General features: G+C 44.5%; 1 protein-coding gene across 1 annotated transcript in view; it reads right to left on the minus strand.

Moving 5' to 3' along the window:
• The window catches only part of LOC120993709, a 137,717-nt gene that overhangs the window by 12,080 nt on the left and 107,659 nt on the right, over positions 1 to 17,978 (minus strand). Inside the window, exon 15 of the mRNA XM_040422183.1 lies at positions 11,899 to 12,019. Within this exon, the coding sequence (XP_040278117.1) occupies positions 11,899 to 12,019 (121 nt within the window). The remainder of the gene's footprint in view (positions 1 to 11,898; positions 12,020 to 17,978) is intronic.

Here is a 17,978-nt window from a genome sequence, read left to right on the forward strand (position 1 = left end):
GCAGGAGCAAGACTTTCAAGGTGATTGACTATGGGGGTCCCTGCAGCAACTTCAAGAAAGCAGGTCCCCGGGGAAAGAGGATACTGGCTAGTATGCCTAGAAGTCTTCTCAGTCATCCAGTGCTTCTATAATAGTAAACTGGGTGATCATTCTTAATGACTTTAATTCTACAGACTTATATAACAGCATTATTTCAGTATAATTCAGTAGATTCAGGTCATGCAGAGACACACAGCATTATAAATCATTATAAGGCCATGTGCTCCTGGGAAACAAGCAGTGTCCATAACGGGTAAGTAATCATGCTCACACAACCAGCATGATTGCCACACAGGAAAGGTTTGTCTGAAAGAGACCTAAGGGCTCTTTCACACTTGCGTTGTTGGGTTCCGGCATAGAGTTCCGTCGTCGGGGCTCTATGCCGGAAGAATCCTGATCAGGATTATCCCAATGCATTCTGAATGGAGAGAAATCCGTTCAGGATGCATCAGGATGCCTTCAGTTCCGGAACGGAACGTTTTTTGTCCGGAGAAAATACCGCAGCATGCTGCGCTTTTTGCTCCGGCCAAAAATCCTGAACACTTGTCGCAAGGCCGGATCCGGAATTAATGCCCATTGAAAGGCATTAATCCGGATCCGGCCTTAAGCTAAACGTCGTTTCGGCGCATTGCTGGATCCGACGTTTAGCTTTTTCTGAATGGTTACCATGGCTTCCAGGACGCTAAAGTCCTGGTTGCCATGGTAAAGTGTAGTGGGGAGCGAGGGAGCAGTATACTTACCGTCCGTGCGGCTACCGGGGCGCTTCAGAGTGACGTCAGGGCGCCCCACGCTCATGGATGACGTGTCGCATGGATCACGTCATCCATGCGCATGGGGCGCTCTGACGTCATTCTGGAGCGCCCCGGGAGCCGCACGGACTGTAAGTATACTGCTCCCCCGCTCCCCATTACTACTATGGCAGCCAGGACTTTAATAGCGTCCTGGGTGCCATAGTAACACTGAACGCATTTTGAAGACGGATCCGTCTTCAAATGCTTTCAGTTCACTTGCGTTGTTAGGGATCCGGCGGGCACCTCCGGCAAATGGAGTGCACGATGGATCCGGACAACGCAAGTGTGAAAGAGCCTTAAGGGTGCTGCCACACTACTTTTTTTTCGGGCCATGAAAATCATGTTTACAAGATTTTTTTGGGGTGGTATTTTAGAATAGACATGTCTATAGGAGAACACCTCAAAAAAGGCCACACCCAGAGCATGCTGCTATTTGTAGGGCCAACAAATAACACCTTGCCAAGATGTTTTTGGTCCAAAACAATAACAGCAGCAAAAATATTGAGGGGGTCATTTACTATCAGATATATTCCAGTTTTCTGGATCTGCGAAAAAAACGGATGACATCCGTATGCCATCCATTTTTTTATTTTTTTTGCGGATCCATTGTAACAATGCCTAAAATGGACAAGAATAGGACATGTTCTATTTTTTTGCGGGGCTACGGAACATACTGCAAACGGTGTGTTGTCCGCATTTTTTGCGGACCCATTGAAATGAATGGGACATCCTATCCGCAAAAAAACTGACACAGAAACAAACAACGTTCGCGTGCATGTAACCTAAGATTTCGGCTTAAATAAGAGTTTATGTCCTCTTAGTAGTTTAGCGATTTATTAGATGACCGGCACAAAGTGAAAGTACCAGTCTCACAGGTAGAAAAACAGTTAACCCTTTGTGACAGAACAGCTCAATATTTTTTAATAAAGGCCAATTTGTAGGATGCAATCATAAAAAAAATTGCCTCCGAAGGTGTACATAGCCTTTAAACATGATTTATAGCAGTCTATGGCCGTAATAGTGAGTGGGCTTTTGAATGTCTCTGGATGGTTTCAATTTCATACAAAACACTCTATTGTGGCACATTCCATACATTGCTGCATGTCATGAGGTGGAAAGGATTTAATGGTCCATTGTAAAAGCTTTTGAAACACATATAATTAGAACAGATTATACAGGATTATACAGGAAGATTAGAACATTATACAGGACAATATAGTTGTTTTTGAAATTTACTTAAAGGGGTTCTGCAGTTTGTTTAAACTGATGATCTATCCTCTGGATAGATCATCAGCATCTGATCAGCGGGGGTCCATCACCTGGGACCCCTGCTGATCAGCTCTTTGAGAAGGCAGTGGCGCTGGCAGTAGTGCTGCGGCCTTCTCGCTGTTTACAGCAGGCCCAGTGACGTCACGACTGGTATCAACTGGCCTGGGCGCGGCTAAGCTCTGTTCACTTGAATGGAGCTTAGCCTCGCCCAGGCCAGTTGATACTAGTCGTGACATCACTGAGCCTGCGGTAAACAGTGAGAAGGCCGCGGCGCTCCTGGAGCGCTGCTGCCTTCTCAAACAGCTGATCGGCGGGGGTCCCGGGGGTTGGACCCCCTCCGATCAGATGCTGATGATCTATCCAGAGGATAGATCATCAGTTTAAACAAACTGCAGAACCCCTTTAAGAAAAAAATGTAGACAGCTTCCTTAGCACTGAGGTCTTGGGGCTTGTAGCCTAGTGAGAAACTACAAACCTGGCTGTTCCAAGAGCCAGCCTATTGCCATCACCTATATTTTGTTCTTCTGCAGGTCTTTGTGGTGGTTATCTACTATCTCAGAGCCTGCTAGACAGGCGGGCTTTTATATCCTAGATGCATTGCTTCTAGAGAAGACTAGCTCCATACATATGGCACCTGATATATCCTACACAGCAACACAGGGAATCATATATGGATCCTTAGTAGAGATGGCCCGAACTATCCGACGGCGAACAGTTCCCGGCGAACATAGCTTGTTCGCGTTCGCCTCTGCCGGGCGAACACATGCGATGTTCGGTCCGCCCCCTATACATCATCATTGAGCAAACTTTGACCCTGTACCTCACAGTCAGCAGACACATTCCAGCCAATCAGCAGCATACCCTCCCTCCCAGACCCTCCCACCTCCTGCACAGCATCCATTTTAGATTCATTCTGAAGCTGCAGTCTTAGTGAGAGGAGGGAGACTGTAACTGCTGCTGATTTAATTGGGAAATCGATAGCTAGGCTAGTGAATTCAGTGTCCACTCCAGTCCTGAAAGACTCATCTGATCTCTGCTGTAAGGACAGCGTCCTGACAGCACCCCAAAAAGCCCTTTTTAGGGCTGCAACATTAGTCTGCTTTTTTTTTTTCCTTTATATACATATTGCAGTTGCCTGGCCTGCCTGTGTGTGAGGAGCTGCAGGCCCACAGACTGTAGTGTGCCCACTGCCAGTGCTCACCCCTGTCATTCCGTGTGGCACAGGACTTTGCTTAAAAAAAGGCACTTAATTTTTACACTTTAATCTAAGGTTAGTTGCCTGCCAGTGTGTGTCAGGCTGACTTCCACTGACTGTAGTGTGCCCACTGCCAGTGCCCACCCCTGTCATACCGAGTGGCACAGGACTTTGCTTAAAAAATAGGCACTTCATTTTTACACTTTAATCTAAGGTTAGTTGCCTGCCAGTGTGTGTCAGGCCGACTTCAACTGACTGTAGTGTGCCCACTGCCAGTGCCCACCCCTGTCATCCCGAGTGGCACAGGACTTTGCTTAAAAAATAGGCACTTCATTTTTACACTTTAATCTAAGGTTAGTTGCCTGCCAGTGTGTGTCAGGCCGACTTCAACTGACTGTAGTGTGCCCACTGCCAGTGCCCACCCCTGTCATCCCGAGTGGCACAGGACTTTGCTTAAAAAATAGGCACTTAATTTTTACACTTTAATCTAAGGTTAGTTGCCTGCCAGTGTGTGTCAGGCCGACTTCAACTGACTGTAGTGTGCCCACTGCCAGTGCCAACCACTGATACCGGGTGGCACAGTAGCTTGCCGATAAATAAGGCATTTAATTTTTAGACAGTAGTCTAAATTCAGTTGCTTGCCTGCTGCCAGTGTGTGTCAGGCCCGCTTCCACTGACTGTAGTGTGCCCACTGCCAGTGCCAACCACTGATACCGGGTGGCACAGTAGCTTGCCGATAAATAAGGCATTTAATTTTTAGACAGTAGTCTAAATTCAGTTGCTTGCCTGCTGCCAGTGTGTGTCAGGCCCTCTTCCACTGACTGTAGTGTGCCCACTGCCAGTGCCAACCACTGATACCGGGTGGCACAGTAGCTTGCCGATAAATAAGGCATTTAATTTTTACACTTTAGTGTAATTTCAGTTGCTTGCCTGCTGCCAGTGTGTGTCAGGCCCGCTTCCACTGACTGTAGTGTGCCCACTGCCAGTGCCAACCACTGATACCGGGTGGCACAGTAGCTTGCCGATAAATAAGGCATTTAATTTTTAGACAGTAGTCTAAATTCAGTTGCTTGCCTGCTGCCAGTCAGTGTGTCAGGCCCTCTTCCACTGACTGTAGTGTGCCCACTGCCAGTGCCAACCACTCATACCGGGTGGCACAGTAGCTTGCCGATAAATAAGGCATTTAATTTTTACACTTTAGTGTAATTTCAGTTGCTTGCCTGCTGCCAGTGTGTGTCAGGCCCGCTTCTACTGACTGTAGTGTGCCCACTGCCAGTGCCAACCACTGATACCGGGTGGCACAGTAGCTTGCCGATAAATAAGGCATTTAATTTTTACACTTTAGTGTAATTTCAGTTGCTTGCCTGCTGCCAGTGTGTGTCAGGCCCGCTTCCACTGACTGTAGTGTGCCCACTGCCAGTGCCAACCACTGATACCGGGTGGCACAGTAGCTTGCCGATAAATAAGGCATTTAATTTTTAGACAGTAGTCTAAATTCAGTTGCTTGCCTGCTGCCAGTCAGTGTGTCAGGCCCTCTTCCACTGACTGTAGTGTGCCCACTGCCAGTGCCAACCACTCATACCGGGTGGCACAGTAGCTTGCCGATAAATAAGGCATTTAATTTTTACACTTTAGTGTAATTTCAGTTGCTTGCCTGCTGCCAGTGTGTGTCAGGCCCGCTTCTACTGACTGTAGTGTGCCCACTGCCAGTGCCAACCACTGATACCGGGTGGCACAGTAGCTTGCCGATAAATAAGGCATTTAATTTTTAGACAGTAGTCTAAATTCAGTTGCTTGCCTGCTGCCAGTCAGTGTGTCAGGCCCTCTTCCACTGACTGTAGTGTGCCCACTGCCAGTGCCAACCACTCATACCGGGTGGCACAGTAGCTTGCCGATAAATAAGGCATTTAATTTTTACACTTTAGTGTAATTTCAGTTGCTTGCCTGCTGCCAGTGTGTGTCAGGCCCGCTTCTACTGACTGTAGTGTGCCCACTGCCAGTGCCAACCACTGATACCATCTCCCCGTTCGAAAAATCTATTCAATAAATGGCACCCAGATTGGGGACGTTAGAGGGATTAAACTGATGAGAATAGTACTACAGAAAATACCACTCATATCGGGTGTGACAGTAAATTGCACGGCGCAGACGCAGTCACCGTGGATAAAAAAAAAAGGGGAGGGAGCCAGCGTTTTTTTAACCATCTCCCCGTTCGAAAAATCAATTCAATTGACCTTTCGGGGACCCTTGGTGTTGTACGTGGCTGGGTGGAGGAAGAAACCTTCAATGACATCACCGGGACGTGGCTAGCTTGGTATCCAACCTTGTGCAAATGGGGAGTTTGCGGTTGTGCAAATGAACTGTTTGCGGTGCATTAAAAGGGGAGTTTGGTCTGTCAATGTCTGTGATGCGGGCGTAACCCTTACACTACCTGATCGATACAACATCATACCTGATCGTATACACACACTGGATGTTTTAAAGCACGTTATTCCAAACAATTTAGGAATGTTAGTTGATTTATGCCCTTTATGGATTAAAACCCGACTCTGCGTCCACTACGTAATTTTCCATGGGAGTTTTGCCATAGATCCCCCTCCGGCATGCCACAGTCCAGGTGTTAGACCCCTTGAAACAACTTTCTCATCACTATTGTGGCCAGAAAGAGTCCCTGTGGGTTTTAAAATTCGCCTGTCTATTGAAGTCTATGGCGGTTCGCCCGGTTCGCCAGTTCGCGAACATTTGCGGAAGTTCGCGTTCGCTGTTCGCGAACTGAAAATTTTATGTTCGCGACATCACTAATCCTTAGTACAGAGACGGGGGAGACTCTGTGTGCTACAATACACTCTATGCTGTGTACATGAGACCAAAGTTAAAGATCTCTTTAGGGAACAGATGGCTTGAGATTTCTTACTGCAAACTGTAGACATTAGTGTTGAGCAAATCGAAGCATCCGAAGTAGAATTTGACCCGAAGTTTAGGAAAAAGTCGATTTGCAACAAATCTGAATTTCCTGGCACTTCGTGGTAACAAATCAATTTTTTTCCAAAAATGGCAGTGACATCTTACAAAGTGAAAGTAAGAAGCCCGGAAACAAGAGATCACCCATAATGCAGTGCAACCAGCCAATCCTGCCCAGTCTCAGCCATTTTACAGTGAACTGAGCACAGGGACAAATGTGACAAGTGCTAGGGGCAGTGTTTAACAAAGCTTTAATTGTAGAATCTTGGATAGGGAGAGTGCAGGGACCGTGTAGGAAGGTTGTAGGGAGAGCATAGGGAGATTGCAGGGACAGTGCAGGCTGTGTTATCTGAAGGGATCCATAGGAGACAGTTCAGTTTGCATCAATCCCTGCACAGAGCTATCTAATTGAACAGTGTCCACCTTGTTTAATAGATAAGCAATTCTATTGCTCCTTGCTTCTCAAATTGGGGTGAATAAGCTATCTTATTTAACTGTTGTTGGGGTATCCCCCTGGTGGTGTCCCCCTGGCTTAATAGATACGCAACTCTATAATGCCTTAATTCTCAAATTGGGGTGAATAAGTAGTGTAATTTAACTGTTATTTGGGTGCCCACCTTGTTAAATAGATAAGCAATTCCATTAGTCCTTGATTCCCAAATTGGGGTGAATATGCCATATATTTTTACTGTCACTGGGGTGCCCACCTTCTTAAATAATTAACCAGATGTGTTATGCCTTGATTCTCAAATTGTGGTGAATAAGTAGTGTAAGTTAACTGGTATTGGGGTGTCACCCTTGTGTAATAGATAAGCAATTCCATTAGGCCTCGATTCTCAAATTGGAGTCAATAAGCTATTTTAACTGTTAATGGGATGTCTCCCTTGCTTAATAGATGAGCAAAACTATTGTGCCTTATTCTTAAATTGGGGTGAATAAGTAGTGTAATTTACTGTTATTGGGATGTCCACTATGTTTAATAGATAAGTAATTCCATTACGCCTTGATTCTCAAATTCGGGTGAATAAGCTGTCTAATACTACTGTTATTGGGGCGTCCACATTGAGATTGAATAACTTATTTTACATAAACAGTTACTGTTACTGTACAGTATGTCCAACAGACAGGTACCAGGGACCTCTGAGGGAACGAACAGTGGCAAAAATGTTGCTGGAGCCGGCAGAAGTAGCAGCAGAAGAAGTGGGGGTGGTAGCAGCAGCTGCAGCAACAGGCCACAGCTGCCACTGTCATCCAGTGGTCGTGTTTTGACTAGAAATCCAGCTGTCCTGGAATAGTTGACTCGGTCTTCAACATCATCTAAACTGACATCAGACGCCCACAGCCAGGAGTCGGTGGGTCCCTCTGACACCACACTTTGTTGCCATGGCCAAGGAACAAGCTCTATGCCCTCACCTGTCCTGAACCTGCCTCTTTTTTCTTCTTCTCCTTCTGTCCGGGAAGTATTATATGCTGCCGACTCTGCTTCAGTTTTCAGTGAGGATGAGCTTATTGAGGACAGTTAGCAGCTATTGCCATTCCAGATTTGGAGGAGAGGTCCGCTGCTTCCTCCTGTAGGCGTGCAAGTAGCGATGATGAAAGTCATGTGGCAGCAGGTTTTGTGAGCAGCAGTCAGACGTAGCCATGAGACCGGTGGGAAGACATAAATGAGGAGCAGACAGTAGTGGGTGATGATGTAACTGGTAGCACGTGGAAGTTGGGTTAAGAGGGGGCTTCATCATCAGGGGGTGAGGGTGGCAGCTTGTGTGTGAGACAGCAAGCAGGGTTGCAACGTGCAGCTGAGCCAGCAAGGTGCAAGCGTGGCCGTGAGTCAGCAGGTTGGCAGTAGTGTGAGATCTGGAGCCAAACGTGCCTGCGGTAGATGGTCTGCTACTCAGGAGCCTACCTGTCCGTCAACAACTAGCTGTGCACGGGTTCATAGAAGCAGTGGCAGGCAGTCAGCAACCAGTGGTGGGGGTAAAATGCCATACTAGCCGGCATGGGAATTTTTCATCAAGTCGCTAGATGATGTCAGTGTGGCCTTATGTAGGATTTGTGGTCAGAAGGTGAAGCATGGCCAAGGTGGAAAGTCCCAAGCCGTCATTATTTCTCTAAAAAAGCTGTACCAGTCCTGCACACGTATGTTGAGCAGAAGGTGGGCCAGTCCTTGAGTGTGGAGCTGTAACTATGGTCAAGCACAATATCTGTCCTTCACTGCCCACTGGGTAAAAGTAGTTCCTGTCCAGGCACACCAGCAACTTGGCCAGATGATGGCAATGCCGCCTCTACGTTCTCATGCTGTGGCTGTGGCAGCAATGTCCTCCTCATCCTCCACCTTGTCCTCAGCCTATACTGTAGGCACAGTTTGGAGTGGTCTTCCAGCATACTACCTATACATAGCACAGCGTTGCCACACTGTTCTGCATCTGGCCAGCCTGGATGTACTGAGTCACACTGAGGAGGAACTGCTCCGCGTCATCAACCAAGAAATCGAATGCTGGCAGTCTCCTCGTCAACTGTAGATCGGAACCATGGTCACCGATAACGGGAAGAACAGCCTATCGGCGCTGCATCAAGGAGGGCTGACCCATGCGCCCTGCATGGTGCATGTTTTTAATCTGGTTGTAAACCAGTTCCTGAAGTCTTTTACCCAACTGCAAAACGTCTTGAAAATGGCCAGGAAACTTTGCATGCACTTCCGTCACTCTTACCATGCAAAACACGCCTTCCTTGAGCTTCAAATGCAGAATAGTGTTCCACATGGTGGAACTAGACCCTTCACATGTTGGACCAACTATTTGAGCAGAGGAAGGCCGTTAACGATTTCTTGATAATGCAAGTGGACAGGGGTACTCCCCTGTGTAACTTCAAAGTTAGCCAGTGGCAGCTCATGCGTGATACCTTCCCTTTGTTCAGGCCCTTTGAGAAGGCATAAATCACTGCGAAAGGTGCACCACAATGATATGCAACTGACAACACTGGCTAATCCTTCAAGCTGATGTTAAGAACTGAGACTTTAGCCAATGTATTCCTGTCAGCAACACATCGTAGCCCTTTTCCACCATCCTCAAGGTATCTCAGTGTGGCATGGGTTCCTACCACTAGACTACCTACGGTGTGTGAACACGGTCTGAGAGGTGTTAAGATACAACTTACAGCCAAGCTCCCACATACCTCCGTAGTGAAATCACTCAGGTAGTGGGAGAGATGATAAGGCTGTAAGCCCCACCTATAATAGGCCATGTGACATAGGCTACCAGGTGCAATAGAATGCTACCAGCAGTACGCAATGGCAAATTCTAAACATATCAAGAAAATAACTGAAATAAAGTGGCCTAAATGGGAGGAAATGCTCAAAAACCCCAAACACTGTGGTGTGTTTATAACCGGGGGAGCAATTCCTCCGCATGTGATTCGTTGCTAACGCAATCCCCAGCAAAAATGCATACAATGGAGGATGTTGGCAGCGGACCACATGCACCACAAAAGCATCCTACACAAGATGGGATAATGTGCGGATGCAAATATAAAGATGCATAAATCACTGCGAAAGGTGCACCACAGTGTTTGGGGTTTTTGAGCATTTCCTCCAATTTAGGCCACTTTATTTCAGTTATTTTCCTTTGAGAAGGCAACTTTATTTGTCAGCTGCCATAACTACGAATGAATGATGTCATTTCACTCCTTCACGTCCAGGAGCAGATGTTGATAAATCTGGCCAGCCAGGGGACAGGACACGTGGTGATAACATCTCACGGCCACCTGCGGCCTGTGGGGGCTGAACTGGCGGAGGAGGAGGACATTTACAGTCAGGAAATGTATACAGAAATAAGTGGTCTATCTACACAAGTGACAGGAGAGGGGCTGGAAGGCGATGAGGAAGGTCAGGCAGATTACCCTGACAGACCATAGCATTATGCAATGGAGATGGAGGCAGACAGTCCCTTCGAGTCCCTTGCACAAATGGCCAGATGCATGCTGGGTTGCTTGTGTAGTGACAGCCGCATTATCACTATTCAGTAGATGACTACTGGCTCTCCACCATGTTAGACCCTTGCTACTGGGCCAAAATGGGTGACTTATTTACACCTGCTGAGAGGGATGATAAACTATATCTACTATAGAGACATCATATGTAGTCAGTTGGTCGCTGCCTATGCACACCATCGTCCATCATCATGAAGATCTGACCAGGGGGACCCTCAGAGCTTATGCTTCACTGTCAGGACTGCTGGAGGCGGATCGGGGGGAAGGGAACAAGAGCAGTACCAGCTCCTTCAGCAGTAAGTTGAGTCTCCAGTCTCTGATGAGCATGTTTCTTCACCCGCCTACTGAAGAAACGAGCCAGCAGCAGGACATGGAGCAGAACCTGAACCAGAAGGTGGTGGCATACTTGGACTGCACCATGTCACCCCATATCCAAGATTCCCAGGACTATAGGGCAGCCAAACTTGAACTGTGGCTGCAACGGGTTGAGTTGTGTGGCATCAGAGTAGGTGTTTAGTGAGGCGGGGGGCATAGTTACCCAAAATAGAACTCGCCTTTCAACACAAATGTTGAGAGATAAACATTTATAAAGATGAATATGGGGTTAATCAGCTAGGATTTTCACACACTAGTGACTTATACATCAGGCTAGATCATTCTTGAAGCAATGTTCTGATGGCACTGTGCTGCCAGAACATTGTGAAAAATGGCCCGTTACTTCTGGCCACGTGCTTCAGCCACAATTTTGATGCTGCCACCCACCAGATGCCACACGCCTGCTGACTCTGCTGCCATCTTCTCCTACCGCCACCCACCCTTGTGCTCTTAATGCCACCGTTGTTGCCCCCACCTCCCCACTCTGTGACTAAGCCACTATGTTGACGACTCATGCTGTTGCCACCCCCACTAGTCTGATGCACACATTGACCTGTAAGGCCTCATGCACACGACCGTGCAATTTGCGGAACGGGCGCCGGCAATATAAATGCCTATTCTTGTCCGCAAAGCGCGGACAAGAATAGGACATGTTATATTTTTTTTGCGGGGCTGAGCCACGGAGTGCTGTCCGCATCTTTTGCGGCCCAATTGAAATGAACGGGTCCGCATCCGAGCCGCCAAAACGGCGGCTCGGATGCGGACCCAAACAACGGTCGTGTGCATGAGGCCTAAGGCTGAGTTCACATTTCTGTTATTTGGTCAGTTAATTTCAGCAGTTACTATATGGTGAGCCAAAATCAGGAGCCAGTCCTACAGATAACATATTGCAGATAATGTATCATGACAATATCTGCATCTGTTTTTTGTTTTGGACCTGTAACTGACCTAATAAGTGAAGTGTGAACAGAGCCTAATAATGACGCACACTGATGTGCACATCCATATACTGTATTGTATGTGACCTGCCTGTATTACTGATGCACAGTAACTGTTTCACTACCGGAAAGGACTAGCTATGCATGTTGCTGCAATGTACAGTGATGTACACTGATATACACTCTTCCTTCAGGCTGGGATATCGCTGATTTAACATGCTTTGTGATGAATTAATTTAAAATGAAGCAAATTTTTGGGAGAAATTTGGTGAAGAACCCAAATTGAATTATTGAAAACTTCAGACATCTCTAGTAGACATGTTACATTTCTATGTACATATCCTACCTTTCAGAACTGCTTTCATTTTGATTTGTTTTGGATTGAGGTTCCCCTGTAGAATCTCCTATCAGTGTCACCTCTGAGTTCGGCTTGTGCACAGCAGTCATCCCATAGTTGTCTTCTATTCCTTTATTATAAAAAAATAAGCAACATTAAAAAAACATTTAATTAAGATATGAAAAAATTTAGTTTTTAAAGAAAATAGCAATACCATTGACAACCTAGGCTAGTTTCACACTAGCGGCAGGGGAGTCCGACAGGCTGTTCCGGTTGGTGAACAGCCTGTCTGATCCGTCCTGCCACTAGTTCTCGTGTGCCCCCGGACTGCCGCTTTGTCTCCATTGACTAGAATGGGGGCCGAGTTCCGGCGGCAGCGCACGTCGAGAGGCAGCCGGACAAAAAGTATGACATGCAGTACGTTTAGTCCGGCTGCTTTTCGCCGTGCACTGCCGTGCTGCCGCCGGAACTCCGCCCCCATTATAATCAATGGGGATGGAGCGGCAGTCCGGGGGCACATGTGAACTAGCGGCAGGACGGATCCGACAAGCTGTTCACCCACCGGAACAGCCTGCCGAACTCCCCTGCCGCTAATGTGAAAGTACCTTTAAAGAAGTTCTCTGCTTTGGACAATCACTATTTGACAATAAATTTATCACAAAGTATTTTCCTACTGGAACAGCCAGAAATCAGCTGTTATCTTTGGAGAAGCAAGGCAGGAGGAGCATGTGAGCGGACGTCTGGTGAGCATGGTCACGGCTCCAAGCTGGCGCAATCCTTCCTGAGCGGCCATGAGATCGGCCCGAAAGACCGCTGAAGGGTGCGATGTGCCCGGTAAAAGAGGAAAAAAGTCTGCCCGGCTGTAAGAAGTAGAGGGGAAGAGAGCGGGAGTGAGGGAACGAATGCTGAGACGATGAAGTCCATGCGGATGGCGAGCTGAACCTGAGAGGGTGACGGAGCTCGTGAGAGTGGTGATTGGAGAGGCGGTGTCTCGGGAGTTTCGGGCTGACGGCTGGAAGATGTGTGCTGCCCTTTGGGGTTAGCCAGGCTGGAATTCCTTCAGGCTGGGGAAGAGGTCTCCTCTGAACAAGGAGGGACAGCTCGGCAGCTTGGAGGAGTGGAGAAGTGGCAAACTGGCTAAAGTGATGAAGCCCGGAGCGCGTCTAAATCCTTTACGAGAGTTACCAGTCACCCAGTCTAAGTAACCTGGAGGTGGCAATCTACATCAAGGATCACCTGAGGAAAGCTAAGTGACAAGCTCGCCACATTTTTCTATGGTTGTTTATGCAAAATTGGCAATACACAGAAATATAAATTGACATATGCGGATATATAATATGCCGGGATGTAATGAGGGCAGAAAGGGAATTGTCCAAAAATATTGCCCAGTGACTATAAAGGATTTCCCCTTTTTTTTTTCGCGGTATGGGGGGGGGGGACAAGACTAACTTATGTGGAATTTGTATGGACACATTACAATCATGGGTAGGAACTTCTCGCTAGTGTGACTAAAATGAAAATGTTATCTAATCATGGACTAATTGTGATCCAAATAGGATTGGTATCTAAAAGCATGGACAAATTGACTTTTCTGATCAGGATTATGAATTGTGAGAGGAAGGAATAACTTTTGAGTCATTTTTCTATTTTTGTTCCTTCTTTTCTCTCCTTTTCCCTTTTTCCCGATTTTTGTTCTTCCTTTTTCTCAGGCTTATGAATGTGGATGATAAGAGTACTTAAAGGGAAAACCTGAAAGGAATGTAAGTTACAATCATGGAATTAACCCTCTGCTAGTTTGCCTCTAAAATGAAATATATGACTCTTATATATGACTGGTTAGTAATAGTGAGAAGAGAGGGGAGGGGGAAAGAGGGAAGTGTGGAAGATATAGGTGGACAATCTAATGTGAAAAGAATCATGGCTAAACAGGCAGGAAGTAGGAAAGGGAAGTGCCAGACAAATATGGACACTTCTGTGTCCCCAAGCTTCAAAAAAACAGATCGCCCCAAAACAACAATTGATGACTTGACATTTGAGTTGCCCAGTAAACCTTGCTCAAGGAAAAGAGAAAAAATCTTTAGATAAGGAAGAGGTGATCTGCCAGATGGAAGAACGGAATGTATCATTTTGTTCACGTGGGGGGGTTGAGGAGGTGTCCCTGGTTGAGGCGAGAGATCCTGGAGGAAGTATACGGGAAGCTGATGATGGTGGATTTAATAACGAGAAGTCACCCTGCCTACAGGATATATTCTTGAGGTCAAAAAATGCAGCACGGCAATCCAGGGTCTCTCTCTCCAAGTGGGGAACGTGAAAGAAAATATAGGGCTGATACCAGAAGACATGCAGAAATACAAAGATAGATTGGAGGAATTGGAAAAAAGGACTTCAGGGGTAGAAGATGTGCTACAAAAAAACTGAAGTAGATAGGAGGAAACTTATCCAGGAAAATAAAGAGATTAAAAGTAAATTATTGGACCTGGAAAATAGATCTAGGAGGTCTAATATAAGATGTTTGGATTATAATGGGTCACCAGTATCATTGTTTCCAGACTATTCTAGAAAAACATTACAAGACAGAAGTCGATTTATAGGGGTAAAGAAGGAACTTTGTGAAAAAGGTGTGCAATATTCAGTGGTATTTCCAGCAAAACTCTGTGTAGACTGGAGGGATAAGACATTGTTTTTTTTATACACCGGAAGAAGTAAAGGAGTGGATGAGGAAAATACCTCTTAAGATGTGAAGAAGGGAGGAAGAGAAGGCAGATAGGGGTAAGTGGAAGAGATGGGGGGGTGACCTGGGAGGGAGTTATCACGCTAAGTTAGAGACTCAGTGGCATGTTTGGTCACTGGGTCAACTTGGGTTTTGGGGAGGGGGGTGAAGTTTTTTTTTTTTTTTTTCCTCTCTCTGGTGGCTCCCTCTCTCCCTTTGCTGGCCCCCGTCCTTAATATGGGAAAAAATAAAAATCCTTTAGGTAATAACTATCTGAACACATAACTATGCGTATAGTGTCATGGAATATCAGAGGGCTGGGAGTTGGAGTTAAAAGAATAGCAGTGTTTAATGTGATTAATAAGGTTTTGCCTGCAATAATATGTCTTCGGGAAACGCATTTAATTAAAGAAAAAATATGGGTATAATGAAGCCATGGATACGGAGTGCATATCACTCTACGTATTCCTCATATTCTAGAGGTGTAAGTATCCTGATTCATAAGGACATAAAAATAAATGTGTTAGAAGTAAAAATTGATGAGGAGAGGCGATATGGATTGTATAAAGGAGAATAAACCCTGGATAATAGCGAACGTATACATACCTCCCCCCTTTTCAATAGATGTGTTGATAAAAATCCACGATATTTCTATGACTAGGAGTAATAGGACACTAGTGATTGTGGGTGATTTTAATATGGTCATGGAGGAGGGAATAGATAGATGTAGGTTGGGAAGAAATAAGGCACCTAGTACGAACACTAGATTAAAAAACATTACACAAGAACTGGATTGGATTGACGTTTGGAGATTACAGAATACCAGAGCAAAGCAAATTTCTTGTTTTTCTAAAAACATAAAGTGCTATCACGTACAGATATAGCAATAATAAATAGGATTGCTTTATATGATATTACTAAAGTTAAATATGCTCAATGAGGTATATCGGATCACAACCCACTTATGGTTAATATTAGTGAGGAGAGGTTAGGGGACAGGATACTAATAAAAATTAAGTTAGTTTGGATTAATCTTAAAGGGGATCACAATAAAATTACAAGTGAGATTGAAGAATATTTTGTAAAAAAAAAAATCAGGGCACTGCGGCAAATAAGATAGTGTGGGAAGCAGGTAAAGCTTTTATGAGAGGTGTTTTTATGAAGAATACGTCAATATGTAAGAGAGAATATAGAGAGAATTTAAGAGAAGTAAAAAAAAAGTGAAAAAAAATATGTACAGAATCAAACAGAGATTAATTATCAGAAGTGGAGTGAGAAACAAACTGAGTACAAAGATGAATTATACCTGCTAGCGGAGAAGCAAAAAAAAAACTTTGTAAGAGAACATTATATTTAGGGCCATTTACCGGGAAGAAGATTATAAATCTATCGTATCCACAAAAAAAGAAAAGAACTACATATGTAGCTTAATAAACAAGTATGGACAAGAAATTAAAGAACAGGGGAAGAAAAAACAGCTATTGAAGGAATATTTCGAACAAATATATAAAACTAGATTAGAACAGAGTAAGGAGGAAATAGAAGGGTTTTTGGAAAATATTAATCTGAACAGCTTAACAGTGGAACAGAAAGATGAATTGGAAATGGCAATTAACCTAGAAGAAATAGATAGGGTTCTTGATGCAATTAGTAAAAATAAAGCTCCAGGGTCGGATGGCATTCCCTTTGAAGTCTATAGTAAATACAGGAAAGTATTATCTCCTAAGTTATTAGAGATGTGGAACAACTCAAAGGAAAATAAGAATTTTCCTGATACACTTCTGGAAGCCTTAATAACCTTATTATTAAAACCTGATAAAAATCCTAGATCAATGGATTCATATCGAACCATCTCTTTAATACCTATAATAAGATTTTAGCGAAGGTGCTAGCACTAAGATTTTAAAAAATGGTAATGTCTCTAATCCACACCGATCAAACAGGGTTTATGGCAGGTAAAACTACATCAGACAATATTATCAGATGCTTTTTAAATATGCAGTTTAAACCAATAAACAATGGAGAAAGATTAATAGCAACTGTATACGCTTCAAAAGCCTTCGACACGATTGAATGGCCGTTTTTGATAGCTATATTGAAAAAAATGGGATTTGGGAGAAGCATTATCTCTTTGATAGAGCTCATATATACGAATATTAATGCTAGAATAATTGTAAATGATGAATTGTCTCACCCTTTGAAAATAGAAAGAGGAGTAAGACAGGGTTGTCCCTTGTCGCCCCTTCTCTTTGCTCTAGTAATAGAACCTTTAGCCTCGATTATAAGGCAAGACGACAGGATAATAGGCTTTAAATATGGAGATGAAGAAAAAAATCGCAATGTATGCTGACGATATGATGTTGTTTGTAGGATCCCATGATTCAATGAGGCACATCTTTGAGACTTTCGAAAGATATGGGAAAATAGCAGGATTGAAGATAAACTGGGACAAATCAGCTTGTATACCATTGGACCCTCTAGGAGACAAAATCGTAGGACCCTTACAGGAAAAGTTGCAAATTTGGAAAGAATTGCCTCTTTCAATGACAAGAAGAATCTCCCTAATCAAAATGTGTCTGCTTCCAATGATAAACTATATATTGTGGAATTCACCAATAGAGATATCAAAGAAGGTTTACAAAACAATTGAGAGTTTATTTAGTGAACTAATATGGAGAGGGAGGAAACCTTGTTTAGGATGCAAATATTGCAACGGCCCGAGGGAAGAGGGGGCTTGTCGGTCCCCGATATAAGATTATACTTTTTGGCAGGCCAGACTAAGAACATAGTGAGTTGGAGCAGATCCCTGAGCTATAGAGAAATTATAGGGAATATCGATAAAGGTCTTATAGGGTGTAATGTATATCAGGTATTTTAGGCTGGTTTAAAGGCACATGAGCAGTTTCGGAAGTCTCCAACAATAACGTCAATGTATAAAACATGGATGAGGATTAAATCATACTGGCAGGATAATGATCTCCATAATGATCCTTTGCTATGGAACAATGATATCTTGAAAGAACTTAGAGCTATTGAAAGGAAAAACTGGCAGGAATATGGGATTTATAGACTGGGACAGGTCTGGAAGAATGGGGAAGTAATTGGATTTCAAGAGTTAAAGGAAAGTTTTCGAGTTTCAGATTTAGGATTTATTTTATTATATACAGCTAAAGCACGCAATAAAATCACTTATGCGAGATGAAAGGGATATGAAAGATCTACCTCAGCCACAAAAAAAAAAATATGATTAAAATGACGACGGAAAAGCGTAAAATTTCTATGATATACAACATTTTATTACAGCAGAAAGTGGACGGGGAGGGAAACATGGTACAGAGGGGGAAATGGGAAGAGGTGGTGAACTCGATGGACTCTGAAA

Source organism: Bufo bufo, chromosome 3 (genome assembly GCF_905171765.1).
Source record: "Bufo bufo chromosome 3, aBufBuf1.1, whole genome shotgun sequence".
Classification (NCBI taxonomy): Eukaryota; Metazoa; Chordata; class Amphibia; order Anura; family Bufonidae; genus Bufo; species Bufo bufo.